At 37.1% G+C, this 20,407-nt stretch overlaps 2 protein-coding genes across 2 annotated transcripts; one reads left to right on the top strand and one right to left on the bottom strand.

Moving 5' to 3' along the window:
• Window positions 1-6,125: 6,125 nt before the first annotated feature.
• LOC139515165 (uncharacterized) lies at window positions 6,126-8,369 on the bottom strand. The gene has a single exon (XM_071304727.1). It carries the CDS (start codon window positions 8,367-8,369, stop codon window positions 6,126-6,128), a length of 2,244 nt encoding a protein of 747 aa, XP_071160828.1.
• Window positions 8,370-8,556: 187 nt separating this feature from the next.
• Window positions 8,557-19,831, top strand: LOC139515164 (DNA ligase 1-like). The gene is made up of 4 exons (XM_071304726.1): window positions 8,557-8,663; window positions 18,295-18,375; window positions 18,692-19,325; window positions 19,625-19,831. The coding sequence occupies exons 2-4, from the start codon at window positions 18,302-18,304 to the stop codon at window positions 19,829-19,831; spliced, it is 915 nt and encodes a 304-aa protein (XP_071160827.1). The 5' UTR covers window positions 8,557-8,663; window positions 18,295-18,301.
• The last annotated feature ends 576 nt before the right edge of the window (window positions 19,832-20,407 follow it).

The raw sequence follows: 20,407 nt of genomic DNA, 5'->3' as shown, positions 1-20,407 counted from the left end.
GTCTGTGGTGGTGAAGTTATTACATTAGCAATCATGCCATACTACATGGTGACTGCAATATGATTCTGTTGTATGGAACAGACCATAAATCTCATTTATAAAAAAATACTGATTAATGTCTTGAGTTTCAAAAGAAACCACAATCGAGATAACATTAACAATTAACCATAATGAGCAGAAGATTTGTGGAAAAATTGCAACATGACATACTATATAAACTCACTTTTATTCTTGGAACATTAAAGAATGTCTTCGATGTCAGTTAACAGTTAATGGGGTTTTTAGCTCACCTGGCCCACAGGGCCAAGTGAGTTTTTCTCATCACTTGGCATCCGTCATCCGTCGTCGTCGTCCGTCGTTAGCTTTTACAAAAATGTTCTCCTCTGAAACTACTGGGCCAAATTTTACCAAACTTGGCCACAATCATCATTGGGGTATCTAGTTTAAAAAATGTGTCCAGTGACCCGGTCAACCAACCAAGATGGCCACCAGGGGGCTAAATCTTCATCAGGTCAAGATCTATCTGCCCTGAAATTTTCAGATGAATCGGACAACCCGTTGTTGGGTTGCTGCCCCTGAATTGGTAATTTTATGGAAATTTTACTGTTTTTATACGACCGCAAAATTTTTCGTCGTATATTGCTATCACGTTGGCTGCGTCGTCGTCGTCGTCGTCCGAATACTTTAAGTTTTCGCACTCTAACTTTAGTAAAAGTGAATGGAAATCTATGAAATTTTAACACAAGGTTTATGACCACAAAAGGAAGGTTGGTATTGATTTTGGGAGTTTTGGTCCCAACATTTTAGGAATTAGGGGCCAAAAAGGGCCCAAATAAGCATTTTCTTGGTTTTCGCACTATAACTTTAGTTTAAGTAAATAGAAATCAATGACATTTAAACAAAATGTTAATGACTACAAAAGGAAGGTTGGTATTGATTTTGGGAGTTTAGGTCCCAACAGTTTAGGAATTAGGGGCCAAAAAGGGACCCAAATAAGCATTTTTCTTGGTTTTCGCACCATAACGTTAGTATAAGTAAATAGAAATCTATGAAATTTAAACACAAGGTTTATGACCATAAAAGGAAGGTTGGTATTGATTTTGGGAGTGTTGGTCCCAACAGAATAAGGGGCCCAAAGGGTCCAAAATTGAACTTTGTTTGATTTCATCAAAATTGAATAATTGGGGTTCTTTGATATGCCGAATCTAACTGTCATGACTGTGTATGTAGATTCTTAACTTTTGGTCCCGTTTTCAAATTGGTCTACATTAAGGTCCAAAGGGTCCAAAATTAAACTTAGTTTGATTTTGACAAAAAATGAATCAGTTAGGTTCGTTGATATGCTGAATCTAAAAATGTACTTAGATTCTTGATTATTGGCCCAGTTTTCAAGTTGGTCCAAATCGGGGTCCAAAATTAAACTTAGTTTGATTTCATCAAAAATTGAATAAATGGGGTTCTTTGATATACCAAATCTAACTGTGTATGTAGATTCTTCATTTTTGGTCCTGTTTTCAAATTGGTCTACACTAAAGTCCAAAGGGTCCAAAATTAAACTTAGTCTGATTTTAACAAAAATTGAAATCTTGGGGTTCTTTGATATGCTGAATCCAAAAATGTACTTAGATTTTTTATTATGGGCCCAGTTTTCAAGTTGGTCCAAATCAGGATCTAAAATTATTATATTAAGTATTGTGCAATAGCAAGTCTTTTCAATTGCACAGTATTGCGCAATGGCAAGAAATATCTAATTGCACAATATTGTGAAATAGCAAATTTTTTTTTAATTAGAGTTATCTTTCTTTGTCCAGAATAGTAAGCAAGAAATATCTAATTGCAAAATATTGTGCAATAGCAAGATTTTTTTTTAATTGGAGTTATCTTTCTTTGTCCAGAATCAACTTAAATCTTTGTTATATACAATATACAATGTATATTCACTTTTTACTACCAACTGATAAATTAAAATAATCTTTACCATTCAGTGATAACAAGCAGTTTTTTTTACATCTTAATATTTTATGATGTATTTAAATGAGTAGTTATTGTTGCAAACTCCATTTGAAATTTTAATTGAGATTAGTTTTGGAATAAGGGAAAGGGGGATGTGATTAAAAAAATTGGGTTCAATTTTTCTCATTTGAAATTTCATAAATAAAAAAGAAAATTTCTTCAAACATTTTTTTGAGAGGATTAATATTCAACAGCATAGTGAATTGCTCTAAGAGAAAACAAAAATTTTAAGTTCATTAGAACACATTCATTCTGTGTCAGAAACCTATGCTGTGTCAACTATTTAATCACAATCCAAATTTAGAGCTGAATCCAGCTTGAATGTTGTGTCCATACTTGCCCCAACCGTTCAGGGTTCAACCTCTGCGGTCGTATAAAGCTACGCCCTGCGGAGCATCTGGTTGGTCATTATCTTGAATATTATTATAGGTAGAGATAAACTGTAAACAGCAAAAATGTTCAGCAAAGTAAGATTTACAAATAAGTCAACATGACCGAAATGGTCAGTTGACCCCTTTAGGAGTTATTGCCCTTTATAGTCAATTTTGAACCATTTTTCGTAAATCTTACTAATCTTTTACAAAAATCTTCTCCTCTGAAACTACTAGGACAAATTAATCCAAACTTGTCCAAAATCATCATTGGGGTATCTAGTTTAAAAAATGTGTCCGATGACCTGGCCAACCAACCAAGATGGCCGCCATGGCTAAAAATAGAACATAGGGGTAAAATGCAGTTTTTGGCTTATAACTCAAAAACAAAGCATTTAGAGCAAATCTAACGAGGTTAAATCATTCATCAGGTCAAGATCTATCTGCCCTGAAATTTTCAGATGAATCGGACAACCCGTTGTTGGGTTGCTGCCCCTGAATTGGTAATTTTATGGAAATTTTACTGTTTTTGGTTATTATCTTGAATATTGTTATAGATAGAGATAAACTGTAAACAGCAAAAATGTTCAGCAAAGTAAGATTTACAAATAAGTCAACATGACCGAAATGGTCAGTTGACCCCTTTAGGAGTTATTGCCCTTTATAGTCAATTTTGAACCATTTTTCGTAAATCTTACTAATCTTTTACAAAAATCTTCTCCTCTGAAACTACTGGGACAAATTAATCCAAACTTGTCCACAATCATCATTGGGGTATCTAGTTTAAAAAATGTGTCCGATGACCTGGCCAACCAACCAAGATGGCCGCCATGGCTAAAAATAGAACATAGGGGTAAAATGCAGTTTTTGGCTTATAACTCAAAAACAAAGCATTTAGAGCAAATCTAACGAGGTTAAATCGTTCATCAGGTCAAGATCTATCTGCCCTGAAATTTTCAGATGAATCGGACAACCCGTTGTTGGGTTGCTGCCCCTGAATTGGTAATTTTATGGAAATTTTACTGTTTTTGGTTATTATCTTGAATATTATTATAGATAGAGATAAACTGTAAACAGCAAAAATGTTCAACAAAGTAAGATTTACAAATAAGTCAACATGACCGAAATGGTCAGTTGACCCCTTTAGGAGTTATTGCCCTTTATAGTCAATTTTGAACCATTTTTCGTAAATCTTACTAATCTTTTACAAAAATCTTCTCCTCTGAAACTACTGGGACAAATTAATCCAAACTTGTCCACAATCATCATTGGGGTATCTAGTTTAAAAAATGTGTCCGATGACCTGGCCAACCAACCAAGATGGCCGCCATGGCTAAAAATAGAACATAGGGGTAAAATGCAGTTATTGGCTTATAACTCAAAAACCAAAGCATTTAGACCAAATCTGATGAGGGTAAAATTGTTTTTTAGGTCAAGATGTATCTGGCCTTAAATTTTCAGATGAATCGGACAACCCGTTGTTGGTTTGCTGCCCCTAAATTGGTAATTTTAAGGAAATTTTGCTGTTTTTGGTTATTATCTTGAATACTATTATAAATAGAGATAACCTGTAAACAGCAATAATGTTCAGCAAAACAAGATCTACAAATAAGTTTCATGACCAAAATAGTCAATTGACCCCTTAAGGAGTTATTGCCTTTTATAGTTAATTTTTAGCATTTTTCATAAATTTTTGTAAATTTTTAGAAAATATTTTCCACTGTAATTACTGGGCCAAGTTCATTATAGATAGAGATAATTGTAGCAACAAGAATGTTCAGTAAAGTAAGATCTACAAACACATCACCATCACCAAAACACAATTATGTCATGAATTTATCCGTGTCAATTTTTTAATATGCACATAGACCAAGGTGAGCGACATAGGCTCTTGAGAGCTTCTAGTTGATATTCTATAACACAATTTTTAAATGATTTGTTTATTATAAATAATATATATAGTATAGTTAAGTCATGTACCATTTAATTAGATTAACCATCCCCCTTTGCACAAATGAATCTTTTAAATTTCCAGCTTCATATACATGTATTGCATACATACATAGTATTAAAGTTTTGTTATAACTAGGCACTTTTAAAATGTATTGGCAAACATACTACGCCGAGCGGAGCGAGGAAATTTTTTTTTAAAAGGGTTTTGGAGTCACTGAAGGCCCAAGAAGCTATAGAACAAATGATGCAAAATCATCCTTTCTGGGTGTTCCGAAGACCCTTTCATAATCTGAAAATGAAGGTTTGTTTTAATAATTTTTTGGTCTCAAAGCAAAATGTATAAATTCTGTGTAAGACTGAAGTTTCTAGGAACAACATCAAAAGACCAATGTGCATGATAAAGCAAAAATGGTAAACTCATGATCATAGATTCAAGTTCATAACAAAATTACTAGATTACAAAAGGAATGCAACACTAACAGAATACAGAAGGGCAATCGATGAACAAAAGACAAATAAATTAGAAACATTGATCCCGAAAAATCAGGGCTATAAGTCTGAGGGAAAACAGAACTTTCGTCTTGCAAGTCCGTGAACACAATAAATTTGATATGGAGACAAGCATTTGGTTTTGAAATTTCCTACATATAGTTACGGCCCTGTTAAAATAAAAGTGGGGTAAGGTTTCCTAAGACAATATACCTCAAGTTAAATGAAACCAATTTTCAGACATTTCAAGTATATTTATATAATATTTATACTTTTGTTATTAAAAAATTTGGGAAGTGTTTCCCGATTTTTTTTGGGAAAAAAGATGAATTTATGAAGAATCTGGTGCCATCTCATACTTTAGATTAGACCTGCTGATTTATTTATTTTCAATACATAGCAAGTCAGGTAATTTATTTTCAAACTACCACAGAACAAACCATTTATTTTTGTGATTATCAAGTTTTTAAAATCCTCCTGTCTTGTATGATTTTTAATTTCAGTTTCTTGTGTATAATTCGGAGTTTAGTATGACGTCCATTATCACTGTACTAGTATACATATTTTTTAGGGGCCAGCTGAATAACACCTACGGGTGCGGGAACTTCTCGCTACATTGAAGACCTATTGTGGCCTTCGGCTGTTGTCTGCTCTATGGTCGGGTTGTTGTCGCTTTGACACATTCACCATTTCCTTTCTCAATTTTATAAATAACATGTTTATATATATATTGAAACAGCTGACACGGAATGGGATTTGGCTATTAGAAATGTTTTAAATGTAGAAGAAAAAAAACTATAAAAATCAGTTATGCAGCACCAATCAGTTAACGCAAACGTTCCCACATGATATCTAACGTCAACACGTCATAAACCTCTCTGGCAACCTTGTTGTGGGGACGATATCTTATAATATAACTCTGATAAAATACACAACAGCTTTGTAGTTTGATGTTTACTAGTTACTAAGAGAAGATAAGGAGACGTCGCCGTGTGACGTCGACCTTAGATACAATATGACTTCCGATACGTTGCCGGTCCCGCGGTCTTCTCGACATTCTCGGGGCCTCAAAAAATTTACTTTACGTAGAAAAGAAAATTGAAATACAATATATGAATAACATTAAATTAAGATTAAAGTCTTTGAAAATAAAAAATTCACAGTTCTTTCACAGTTGAACTAACGTAGTTCATAAAACAAATTCGCATTACAGTCCATATTCATCGCTTAACACATTTTTAAATAAATATGCTTGATCACTTTATTTCAAAAGTCCATAAAACAAGTTTAATGTTCTCTTTAATCGTTGTCGTGTTTCCATGGTAACTTTGCATAATCTTGGTTGTCGCGAAACTCAATTGAAGTTCTTATATAGTTCTCTTTGTCGTCGTGTACTTGTTGAAATTCTACTTCTCGAGCTTCAATCTTCCTAAACGCTTCTAAGTTGTGTTCCTCTGTTTGATGTGAAATAAGTACATTGGAAATACTTGACACTGTTGATAGCTGTGATTTTTCTGAATTTAACGGTCCAGAAAGTAAGTACCCTAATTTCGATTTGACTGCGGTGGGTCCGTTTCCGCGTACAACTTTATCTTCAACTATTTCCCAATAAAAATCGGCTCCAATTAATAGTGAAATTTCGAATGTATCCTGTTGCGTAACTGGAAGTGCGAGCTTTAGTCCTTTCAAATAGTTATTGTTCCTGTCAATGTAACGAATGTGGTTCTGTAACGGCGTAGCTATCATTGGAACGATTAATGCATGTATTGGGATTTTATGTCCAGTTTCAGTTTCAACATAAACTGTGGCTTTATCGAGTCGCCTAGCATTAGTGTTGGTTTCTCCAAATGATGAGAGTTGAATCTTTTCGGATCCTTCTCGCTGCAGGTTTAATTCTCGCGCAAGACTCTCCGTTACAAAAGACCTTTGAGCGCCTTCATCAAACAAAATATTCGTATCTGTGCAATTATGAACTGACCAAACGGGGGCCACGGCAGTTTTCAACAATACATTTGAGTGAAATTGTGCTGACGAGTGTAATATTGTTGAGTCTTCTTGTATCTCGGTATCCTTCACGAGATTTACTACAGTCGGTGTAGATGTCGTACTTTCGTTCGTACAACTGTGAGCGGAATCTTTCGTGTCAGTGAAACGGTTTTCACTTCTCTGGTCGGGGTTCGCGGTTTGTCCAGCTTCATTACATAAACTAGTGTGGTGTCGTTTACCACAGTTACGACATGAGCTTTTCGATTTACATTCTTTGATATGATGTGTACCGAGGCAGTTGAAGCATAAATTGTTACGTTTAACAATAGCGATGCGTTCATCTAAATCTCGTACTTTCTGGCAGTTGGCAGGCGAATGAATATCTTTGCAGAAAATGCACGGCTTTTCTGTTAAATGCTGATTATCATTTCTAGTACTTGCGTTGTGTTTTCTTTGTGAGTTAGCACCGGCAAAAAGGGTAGAATACGAAATATCACTTTCTGTCTGTGTAACTTGTCCGGCTTCCATGATTTGTATCTCTTTGTGTATACTTCTTCTAAGATCTCGTAATAGCCAACTTGTCGTACCATGCTCCCGCGCGAGATGCTTTCTAATTTCTCCTGGCAGTTTGTTGATTATAATCGGGACTAATAAATTACCGTATGAGTCCTGTGTCTGTCCAAGCGATTCAAGTCCTCTAACTAAACTCTCCATTTTGTCATAAAACATTCTCAGGCTTATGAGGTCATTTCGGGGTGGCGTAATATCAAGCAGTGCTTGTAGGTGTGCTTGTGTTATTTTATGAGTCTGTCCAAATCTCTCTATCAGAACATTTACGGCTTCGGCATAGTTAGCGTTAGTTAGAGAAAAACCGGCAATTGTCTGAGCGGCTTCGTTTTCTAATTGGGCCTTCAAATAATTAAACTTTTGAACATCTGTCAATGTTGGGTTGTAATGAACTGCCGATTCATAAGAATCCCAAAAGCTCGGCCATTCTAATATATTGCCATTAAATGTAGGTAAAGTTAATTTTGGCAAACGGTGATTGCTGGATATAGCGGACGGGACAGTATAGCTTGACGTGGGAATTGATGTGGCAATTTGGCTTGTCTCTGTTAAAATTCGAGCGGCATCATTTGACTGTGGCAATGACGGGGCGGCATAACTTGTCTGTGCAATTTCGGGTGAACTAGTAGGGATGAACGGTGGGCTGTCTACATTTAAAACTTGATAAGACGAATGTGATGGTTGATTGGAAATAGGTTGTGAAGTTTTATCTATGAATATCTTAAAATGTCTCAGTTTAGTAACAAAATTTGTAGTATACTCATCTGTGTCTACGATTTCTGTCTCTATATCCTCTGTTTCCGATGCGTTCTCAATTTGTTCATTCAGTGTGTCGAGTAACTTCTTCTTCTGTTGTAGATTTTCGTATGTGGCTAACAGCTCCTCTCTGTCGAATTCAGAACTTTCTTTTGCGTCGGCAAATTTTCGTAAAAGTCTGGTAACGGCACTACGATTGCCCGTTCTTCTTGATTTAAGCTTTTGTAGTTCCATTAGTCACGGCACCATAAATGTGGGGACGATATCTTATAATATAACTCTGATAAAATACACAACAGCTTTGTAGTTTGATGTTTACTAGTTACTAAGAGAAGATAAGGAGACGTCGCCGTGTGACGTCGACCTTAGATACAATATGACTTCCGATACGTTGCCGGTCCCGCGGTCTTCTCGACACTTGTATCAGATTAGAACGTTGCTATCTATCTGCCTGCTGCTTTTTTACGCCTGAATATCTAAAGTTGAATTTTGAAAGTTGTGTGAAGATTGTAGGAATTACATTATAAGGTAAGACTATTTATTTTTGTCTTAGGTGTCATGCTCAGCAAAAATAAAGGAAAACCAATGCAAAATTAGCAAAAAATTATTGATATATTTGATATCCTGTAAACTTTTTTCTCAAACTTAATTTTTACACAACTTTGCTATTTTTAACTGATTTGTTTTTCAGGCGCAAGTAAAATCAGTATATTATTTTGATCATCCACATTAACAGCCATACTACAAAGTTAGAATAATTGAACTGATTTCAATATTGGCTGTTTGCAAGAATCATTTACATAAAACAATCTTGTAAAAAAAATTAAGGCTCTTGTATGTCAAGTAAAGTAAACTAATAGTAGCAATTCCACCGCTGCCTACAGTATTATCTTTTTATTTATTTTTGTTTGGTTATTATTTTATTTTTTTTGCTGTTATATTGAACTATGATTAATATATGTAAAATTGTGTACAATTGGCTTGCAAATGCATCATAAACATATAAAATAATTATAAAGTTAGTTCAAAACAGTCTGTTTATCTAGCAGTAGTGTGCATACCCCGCCGCATTTTTGTGCCTGTCCCAAGTCAGGAGCCTCTGGCCTTTGTTAGTCTTGTATTATTTAAACTTTTAGTTTCTTGTGTACAATTTGGAGTTTAGTATGGTGTTCATTATCACTGAACCAGTAGATAATTGTTTAGGGGCCAGCTGAAGGACGCCTCCGGGTGCGAGAATTTCTCGTTGCATTGAAGACCTGTTGGTAACCTTCTGCTGTTGTCTTCTCTATGGTCGGGTTGTTGTCTCTTTGGCACATTCCCCATTTCCATTCTCAATTTTATAATTCAAATGAAATAAATAAACACAGATATTACCAGTTGAAATTTAAAGAACACTTTATACAAATCGTGCGGCCGCTTTTCTGAATTTTAATTCCCCAGTTATGCTCAAATGTATCATGGATGTTTAAACACGGCGTTATCATGTTGGAGGCAACATAACACTAATAAACCTTAGAAATGGTAAAATTTATCAGGGGTCAATTAACTTTGCATGGAAGTTGTTGGAACCCTTGTAAACTGCTGTTAAAATAATACTATTTGCTATTTGCTATTTTAAAAAACAGGGATGATGTACAGTTAAACCTCGACCATTAGAAACTATGTCACATGATCCTTAACGTCTAAACGTCATAGTTCTGATATTTCCTTGGCAACGTCGCCAGTTTGTTAACTTGCCTTCAGCAGTGTACACGCCTTTTTAACGATTCCAAACGTATATAACTATTTGTCCGAGATTCAGCAATCGAGAATAACTTGGTAAGTTTTTATTCACATTAAAAAAAACCCAGAGATATTGCATGAACGAGGAATAAATTAAATGAACCAACCATTGAGTGTTTTATCGGTTGAAAAAAATCAGACATATGAGGGGTGAGAGAGAGAGAGAAAGAGAGAGATTTAATTACAACAAATTAGGCAATATATATATATCAATATATATATATATATATATATATATATACAACTCGTCTAAACATCAACCCAACAATGTTAGATCTGTAAATTTGCTTTCGCAAATTTTTGGTTCTTCCCTCGCCGGGATTCGAACCCATGCAACTGTGATATCGTGACACCAAATCGCCTGCACTGCAGCCGTCCCGCTAGACCACACGACCACCTGGGCTCTCAAAAAAGAGCTTTCGGTGGGCATGTGTTACCTTTCCACGTCAGTTTTAATCTAGCGGCGTACTACAGTACATGATATATAAGGCATGAAGATGTTATTGTTACAGATCAGCTAAATTATCTATAGTAAAGGATCCTACAAATTAATGTAAGATACAGTCACAGAAAATAATTATATTCATAAGTACGTCTGAGTCAGTGACAACCCTACAACAGATGTATCCATCGGATCGCCATCAATGATGGTGATACATGGCTGTGTACATAATGTATATACAACTCGTCTAAACATCAACCCAACAATGTTAGATCTGTAAATTTGCTTTCGCAAATTTTTGGTTCTTCCCTCGCCGGGATTCGAACCCATGCAACTGTGATATCGTGACACCAAATCGCCTGCACTGCAGCCGTCCCGCTAGACCACACGACCACCTGGGCTCTCAAAAAAAGAGCTTTCGGTGGGCATGTGTTACCTTTCCACGTCAGTTTTAATCTAGCGGCGTACTACAGTACATGATATATAAGGCATGAAGATGTTATTGTTACAGATCAGCTAAATTATCTATAGTAAAGGATCCTACAAATTAATGTAAGATACAGTCACAGAAAATAATTATATTCATAAGTACGTCTGAGTCAGTGACAACCCTACAACAGATGTATCCATCGGATCGCCATCAATGATGGTGATACATGGCTGTGTACATAATGTATATACAACTCGTCTAAACATCAACCCAACAATGTTAGATCTGTAAATTTGCTTTCGCAAATTTTTGGTTCTTCCCTCGCCGGGATTCGAACCCATGCAACTGTGATATCGTGACACCAAATCGCCTGCACTGCAGCCGTCCCGCTAGACCACACGACCACCTGGGCTCTCAAAAAAAGAGCTTTCGGTGGGCATGTGTTACCTTTCCACGTCAGTTTTAATCTAGCGGCGTACTACAGTACATGATATATAAGGCATGAAGATGTTATTGTTACAGATCAGCTAAATTATCTATAGTAAAGGATCCTACAAATTAATGTAAGATACAGTCACAGAAAATAATTATATTCATAAGTACGTCTGAGTCAGTGACAACCCTACAACAGATGTATCCATCGGATCGCCATCAATGATGGTGATACATGGCTGTGTACATAATGTATATACAACTCGTCTAAACATCAACCCAACAATGTTAGATCTGTAAATTTGCTTTCGCAAATTTTTGGTTCTTCCCTCGCCGGGATTCGAACCCATGCAACTGTGATATCGTGACACCAAATCGCCTGCACTGCAGCCGTCCCGCTAGACCACACGACCACCTGGGCTCTCAAAAAAAGAGCTTTCGGTGGGCATGTGTTACCTTTCCACGTCAGTTTTAATCTAGCGGCGTACTACAGTACATGATATATAAGGCATGAAGATGTTATTGTTACAGATCAGCTAAATTATCTATAGTAAAGGATCCTACAAATTAATGTAAGATACAGTCACAGAAAATAATTATATTCATAAGTACGTCTGAGTCAGTGACAACCCTACAACAGATGTATCCATCGGATCGCCATCAATGATGGTGATACATGGCTGTGTACATAATGTATATACAACTCGTCTAAACATCAACCCAACAATGTTAGATCTGTAAATTTGCTTTCGCAAATTTTTGGTTCTTCCCTCGCCGGGATTCGAACCCATGCAACTGTGATATCGTGACACCAAATCGCCTGCACTGCAGCCGTCCCGCTAGACCACACGACCACCTGGGCTCTCAAAAAAAGAGCTTTCGGTGGGCATGTGTTACCTTTCCACGTCAGTTTTAATCTAGCGGCGTACTACAGTACATGATATATAAGGCATGAAGATGTTATTGTTACAGATCAGCTAAATTATCTATAGTAAAGGATCCTACAAATTAATGTAAGATACAGTCACAGAAAATAATTATATTCATAAGTACGTCTGAGTCAGTGACAACCCTACAACAGATGTATCCATCGGATCGCCATCAATGATGGTGATACATGGCTGTGTACATAATGTATATACAACTCGTCTAAACATCAACCCAACAATGTTAGATCTGTAAATTTGCTTTCGCAAATTTTTGGTTCTTCCCTCGCCGGGATTCGAACCCATGCAACTGTGATATCGTGACACCAAATCGCCTGCACTGCAGCCGTCCCGCTAGACCACACGACCACCTGGGCTCTCAAAAAAAGAGCTTTCGGTGGTCATGTGTTACCTTTCCACGTCAGTTTTAATCTAGCGGCGTACTACAGTACATGATATATAAGGCATGAAGATGTTATTGTTACAGATCAGCTAAATTATCTATAGTAAAGGATCCTACAAATTAATGTAAGATACAGTCACAGAAAATAATTATATTCATAAGTACGTCTGAGTCAGTGACAACCCTACAACAGATGTATCCATCGGATCGCCATCAATGATGGTGATACATGGCTGTGTACATAATGTATATACAACTCGTCTAAACATCAACCCAACAATGTTAGATCTGTAAATTTGCTTTCGCAAATTTTTGGTTCTTCCCTCGCCGGGATTCGAACCCATGCAACTGTGATATCGTGACACCAAATCGCCTGCACTGCAGCCGTCCCGCTAGACCACACGACCACCTGGGCTCTCAAAAAAAGAGCTTTCGGTGGGCATGTGTTACCTTTCCACGTCAGTTTTAATCTAGCGGCGTACTACAGTACATGATATATAAGGCATGAAGATGTTATTGTTACAGATCAGCTAAATTATCTATAGTAAAGGATCCTACAAATTAATGTAAGATACAGTCACAGAAAATAATTATATTCATAAGTACGTCTGAGTCAGTGACAACCCTACAACAGATGTATCCATCGGATCGCCATCAATGATGGTGATACATGGCTGTGTACATAATGTATATACAACTCGTCTAAACATCAACCCAACAATGTTAGATCTGTAAATTTGCTTTCGCAAATTTTTGGTTCTTCCCTCGCCGGGATTCGAACCCATGCAACTGTGATATCGTGACACCAAATCGCCTGCACTGCAGCCGTCCCGCTAGACCACACGACCACCTGGGCTCTCAAAAAAAGAGCTTTCGGTGGTCATGTGTTACCTTTCCACGTCAGTTTTAATCTAGCGGCGTACTACAGTACATGATATATAAGGCATGAAGATGTTATTGTTACAGATCAGCTAAATTATCTATAGTAAAGGATCCTACAAATTAATGTAAGATACAGTCACAGAAAATAATTATATTCATAAGTACGTCTGAGTCAGTGACAACCCTACAACAGATGTATCCATCGGATCGCCATCAATGATGGTGATACATGGCTGTGTACATAATGTATATACAACTCGTCTAAACATCAACCCAACAATGTTAGATCTGTAAATTTGCTTTCGCAAATTTTTGGTTCTTCCCTCGCCGGGATTCGAACCCATGCAACTGTGATATCGTGACACCAAATCGCCTGCACTGCAGCCGTCCCGCTAGACCACACGACCACCTGGGCTCTCAAAAAAAGAGCTTTCGGTGGGCATGTGTTACCTTTCCACGTCAGTTTTAATCTAGCGGCGTACTACAGTACATGATATATAAGGCATGAAGATGTTATTGTTACAGATCAGCTAAATTATCTATAGTAAAGGATCCTACAAATTAATGTAAGATACAGTCACAGAAAATAATTATATTCATAAGTACGTCTGAGTCAGTGACAACCCTACAACAGATGTATCCATCGGATCGCCATCAATGATGGTGATACATGGCTGTGTACATAATGTATATACAACTCGTCTAAACATCAACCCAACAATGTTAGATCTGTAAATTTGCTTTCGCAAATTTTTGGTTCTTCCCTCGCCGGGATTCGAACCCATGCAACTGTGATATCGTGACACCAAATCGCCTGCACTGCAGCCGTCCCGCTAGACCACACGACCACCTGGGCTCTCAAAAAAAGAGCTTTCGGTGGGCATGTGTTACCTTTCCACGTCAGTTTTAATCTAGCGGCGTACTACAGTACATGATATATAAGGCATGAAGATGTTATTGTTACAGATCAGCTAAATTATCTATAGTAAAGGATCCTACAAATTAATGTAAGATACAGTCACAGAAAATAATTATATTCATAAGTACGTCTGAGTCAGTGACAACCCTACAACAGATGTATCCATCGGATCGCCATCAATGATGGTGATACATGGCTGTGTACATAATGTATATACAACTCGTCTAAACATCAACCCAACAATGTTAGATCTGTAAATTTGCTTTCGCAAATTTTTGGTTCTTCCCTCGCCGGGATTCGAACCCATGCAACTGTGATATCGTGACACCAAATCGCCTGCACTGCAGCCGTCCCGCTAGACCACACGACCACCTGGGCTCTCAAAAAAAGAGCTTTCGGTGGGCATGTGTTACCTTTCCACGTCAGTTTTAATCTAGCGGCGTACTACAGTACATGATATATAAGGCATGAAGATGTTATTGTTACAGATCAGCTAAATTATCTATAGTAAAGGATCCTACAAATTAATGTAAGATACAGTCACAGAAAATAATTATATTCATAAGTACGTCTGAGTCAGTGACAACCCTACAACAGATGTATCCATCGGATCGCCATCAATGATGGTGATACATGGCTGTGTACATAATGTATATACAACTCGTCTAAACATCAACCCAACAATGTTAGATCTGTAAATTTGCTTTCGCAAATTTTTGGTTCTTCCCTCGCCGGGATTCGAACCCATGCAACTGTGATATCGTGACACCAAATCGCCTGCACTGCAGCCGTCCCGCTAGACCACACGACCACCTGGGCTCTCAAAAAAAGAGCTTTCGGTGGGCATGTGTTACCTTTCCACGTCAGTTTTAATCTAGCGGCGTACTACAGTACATGATATATAAGGCATGAAGATGTTATTGTTACAGATCAGCTAAATTATCTATAGTAAAGGATCCTACAAATTAATGTAAGATACAGTCACAGAAAATAATTATATTCATAAGTACGTCTGAGTCAGTGACAACCCTACAACAGATGTATCCATCGGATCGCCATCAATGATGGTGATACATGGCTGTGTACATAATGTATATACAACTCGTCTAAACATCAACCCAACAATGTTAGATCTGTAAATTTGCTTTCGCAAATTTTTGGTTCTTCCCTCGCCGGGATTCGAACCCATGCAACTGTGATATCGTGACACCAAATCGCCTGCACTGCAGCCGTCCCGCTAGACCACACGACCACCTGGGCTCTCAAAAAAAGAGCTTTCGGTGGGCATGTGTTACCTTTCCACGTCAGTTTTAATCTAGCGGCGTACTACAGTACATGATATATAAGGCATGAAGATGTTATTGTTACAGATCAGCTAAATTATCTATAGTAAAGGATCCTACAAATTAATGTAAGATACAGTCACAGAAAATAATTATATTCATAAGTACGTCTGAGTCAGTGACAACCCTACAACAGATGTATCCATCGGATCGCCATCAATGATGGTGATACATGGCTGTGTACATAATGTATATACAACTCGTCTAAACATCAACCCAACAATGTTAGATCTGTAAATTTGCTTTCGCAAATTTTTGGTTCTTCCCTCGCCGGGATTCGAACCCATGCAACTGTGATATCGTGACACCAAATCGCCTGCACTGCAGCCGTCCCGCTAGACCACACGACCACCTGGGCTCTCAAAAAAAGAGCTTTCGGTGGGCATGTGTTACCTTTCCACGTCAGTTTTAATCTAGCGGCGTACTACAGTACATGATATATAAGGCATGAAGATGTTATTGTTACAGATCAGCTAAATTATCTATAGTAAAGGATCCTACAAATTAATGTAAGATACAGTCACAGAAAATAATTATATTCATAAGTACGTCTGAGTCAGTGACAACCCTACAACAGATGTATCCATCGGATCGCCATCAATGATGGTGATACATGGCTGTGTACATAATGTATATACAACTCGTCTAAACATCAACCCAACAATGTTAGATCTGTAAATTTGCTTTCGCAAATTTTTGGTTCTTCCCTCGCCGGGATTCGAACCCATGCAACTGTGATATCGTGACACCAAATCGCCTGCACTGCAGCCGTCCCGCTAGACCACACGACCACCTGGGCTCTCAAAAAAAGAGCTTTCGGTGGGCATGTGTTACCTTTCCACGTCAGTTTTAATCTAGCGGCGTACTACAGTACATGATATATAAGGCATGAAGATGTTATTGTTACAGATCAGCTAAATTATCTATAGTAAAGGATCCTACAAATTAATGTAAGATACAGTCACAGAAAATAATTATATTCATAAGTACGTCTGAGTCAGTGACAACCCTACAACAGATGTATCCATCGGATCGCCATCAATGATGGTGATACATGGCTGTGTACATAATGTATATACAACTCGTCTAAACATCAACCCAACAATGTTAGATCTGTAAATTTGCTTTCGCAAATTTTTGGTTCTTCCCTCGCCGGGATTCGAACCCATGCAACTGTGATATCGTGACACCAAATCGCCTGCACTGCAGCCGTCCCGCTAGACCACACGACCACCTGGGCTCTCAAAAAAAGAGCTTTCGGTGGGCATGTGTTACCTTTCCACGTCAGTTTTAATCTAGCGGCGTACTACAGTACATGATATATAAGGCATGAAGATGTTATTGTTACAGATCAGCTAAATTATCTATAGTAAAGGATCCTACAAATTAATGTAAGATACAGTCACAGAAAATAATTATATTCATAAGTACGTCTGAGTCAGTGACAACCCTACAACAGATGTATCCATCGGATCGCCATCAATGATGGTGATACATGGCTGTGTACATAATGTATATACAACTCGTCTAAACATCAACCCAACAATGTTAGATCTGTAAATTTGCTTTCGCAAATTTTTGGTTCTTCCCTCGCCGGGATTCGAACCCATGCAACTGTGATATCGTGACACCAAATCGCCTGCACTGCAGCCGTCCCGCTAGACCACACGACCACCTGGGCTCTCAAAAAAAGAGCTTTCGGTGGGCATGTGTTACCTTTCCACGTCAGTTTTAATCTAGCGGCGTACTACAGTACATGATATATAAGGCATGAAGATGTTATTGTTACAGATCAGCTAAATTATCTATAGTAAAGGATCCTACAAATTAATGTAAGATACAGTCACAGAAAATAATTATATTCATAAGTACGTCTGAGTCAGTGACAACCCTACAACAGATGTATCCATCGGATCGCCATCAATGATGGTGATACATGGCTGTGTACATAATGTATATACAACTCGTCTAAACATCAACCCAACAATGTTAGATCTGTAAATTTGCTTTCGCAAATTTTTGGTTCTTCCCTCGCCGGGATTCGAACCCATGCAACTGTGATATCGTGACACCAAATCGCCTGCACTGCAGCCGTCCCGCTAGACCACACGACCACCTGGGCTCTCAAAAAAAGAGCTTTCGGTGGGCATGTGTTACCTTTCCACGTCAGTTTTAATCTAGCGGCGTACTACAGTACATGATATATAAGGCATGAAGATGTTATTGTTACAGATCAGCTAAATTATCTATAGTAAAGGATCCTACAAATTAATGTAAGATACAGTCACAGAAAATAATTATATTCATAAGTACGTCTGAGTCAGTGACAACCCTACAACAGATGTATCCATCGGATCGCCATCAATGATGGTGATACATGGCTGTGTACATAATGTATATACAACTCGTCTAAACATCAACCCAACAATGTTAGATCTGTAAATTTGCTTTCGCAAATTTTTGGTTCTTCCCTCGCCGGGATTCGAACCCATGCAACTGTGATATCGTGACACCAAATCGCCTGCACTGCAGCCGTCCCGCTAATATAAACAAAACGTTTAAATTAGTTTTACTGTAATATTACCTTTTCTATTTTTCAGACTAGAAATGGAGACCGATAATAGCAGTCTTGAATGGAATATCCGGAGTTTACTGGTGTCATTATTTCAAGTTGCTTTCAGGTAAGCACTGACTTCTGTATGATATATGTCCGTACTGCTATTATATTTTAACAAATTTTATTTTCTAGACTGACCTTTTTCAAGATGTAAGAGCTATTGAGTATTGTCAATCAATTAAAAATGATAGACATAGATATATGAAGATGTGGTATACCTTTTTTATAAGTCTGAAAAAAATAATAACATTCAGTATGTCTGATTGCTCTCTTTGAACATGTCCTCTTCACTATTTATGTATTTTATTGAATGGGTTATATATAACTTTCCTGAACGGCGTCACATCATAGTTCTGAATATTCCTTGGTTTCATTTTCAGTGAAATAGAAGCTAACGTTATGTCTGTTGCACAAATATTTTATTGTATTAACGAGACAGAAATGCCATTGAATAACAGAGAAGAAGAAATAACAGGCGATGATGAAGGCGCTGCATTTTACAAATCCGTCAGAGATGCTGAATACAATAAACTTGTTGACGCATATGCCAAAGAAAAAATAATCAAAGAAGAGAAGGAGAGAAATAGGATACCAAGAGAACAAGAACAGATAATTTCAACCAAAGAAATAACAGAAGAAAACGAACGTGCTGCTTTTTACAAGTCCGTCAGAGATGCTGAATACAATAAACTTGTTGACGCATATGCCAGAGAAAATATAATCCAGGAAGAAAAGGAGAGAAATAGGAAAGTAAGAGAACAAGAGAAAGAAGATTCGTCTGAAGTCATATCAACCAAAGATATAACAGACAATGATGAATGTGCTGCTTTTTACAAATCCGTCAGAGATGCTGAATACAATAAACTTGTTGACGCATATGCCAAAGAAAAAATAATCAAAGAAGAAAAGGAGAGGAATAGGATAGCAAGAGAACAAGAACAGATAAAGAAACAATTTGCGGAATTCTGGAAACCAGCCACCGACATTGACTCACCGCAGCGTGTTTCCCAGGAGGTATTTAAATACATTTGTGTTAATGCATGTTTCGTCCACTTGATCGTCTGAGTATTGGGTCTTAAGAAACGTAACACTTTAACTATAAGTACAGTCGTGTTTATCTTTGTGTAAAAAAATATAGTATTTGTGTTAATATTTAAAACAATACACGTTCCTAAGAGCAGCCGTCTTATCAATCAGGAGCTTATAAAGTTTATTGAAAATAAAAAAAACCGACCTGTTTCAATATTGTGCAAAGACAGCAAAAGTTTACTATCATAATTTTCATATCTTCATACATATTTTTTTTTCGACAGCCAAAAGACAATAAAGAGAAGGCTTTGACTTCACAACAAGAACTGCATCTTAAAGAGGAACAAGTAGAGATAAGACAACCAGGACCCTTCCTTTCACCGGTGAAAAAAGAAAGAATAAACTCATTTGTAAGAGAACAGCATTACAGTTATCAAAGCTTCCAAACAACAGACATGAGGAATGCAGCGATCAACAGTAAGTATAGATAAACATTATCTCCTAGTACGAAAATATGGGATTTAAAAAAGTTCAGGAACACACATGTACACAATTTTACATTTTTTTTCGCCCGAAAGGAAAAAATTCCAACAAATTCAAAATATAACAGGTGTTCTCGGCGGTAACCCAAAATAAAACATACAGTTTGCATGTTACCAGGTGTTATCGTAATTATAAAACAAAAACTTGCATTATACCTTCTTCCGTACCTTTTAATGTCAAATGAGTAAGTTCACAAGTATGGAAACAAATATATAGCAAAAATCCTCAAACAATTCGACAATAGCAGGTACACAATTTAAACATATGTGCAATCTTCCTGTGTAGTTTTAGTGATGTGGGTTAAAAATTGGAGGAGTTGATTACTCAAAACATGTACCCCCTTTGTAAATGAAAATAAAAAATGTGATGCAAAAATTGAAGTGCTGATGTACTTGTGACTTAAATGGACAAAACAGTATATTACATATCAATAAACAAAAGTATTTAAGGTAAATAGTATTGATATTGCTATTCAATTAAATAATTTCAGTAAAAGATGAAACGACATTTTACAGCATTGATTC

The sequence above is a fragment of the Mytilus edulis genome, chromosome 3 (genome assembly GCF_963676685.1).
Source record: "Mytilus edulis chromosome 3, xbMytEdul2.2, whole genome shotgun sequence".
NCBI lineage: Eukaryota > Metazoa > Mollusca > Bivalvia > Mytilida > Mytilidae > Mytilus > Mytilus edulis.
Note: the sequence above shows the minus strand (reverse complement) of the source record. Positions and strands in the feature narration are given on the sequence as shown.

Coding starts and splice junctions, on each gene's coding strand:
- LOC139515165 (XM_071304727.1), bottom strand. CDS start 8,369: ATGGAACTACAAAAGCTTAAATCAAGAAGAACGGGCAATCGTAGTGCC.
- LOC139515164 (XM_071304726.1), top strand. CDS start 18,302: ATGGAGACCGATAATAGCAGTCTTGAATGGAATATCCGGAGTTTACTG. Junction 18,376..18,691: donor TTATTTCAAGTTGCTTTCAG/GTAAGCACTGAC, acceptor TTTCATTTTCAG/TGAAATAGAAGCTAACGTTA. Junction 19,326..19,624: donor CGCAGCGTGTTTCCCAGGAG/GTATTTAAATAC, acceptor TTTTTTCGACAG/CCAAAAGACAATAAAGAGAA.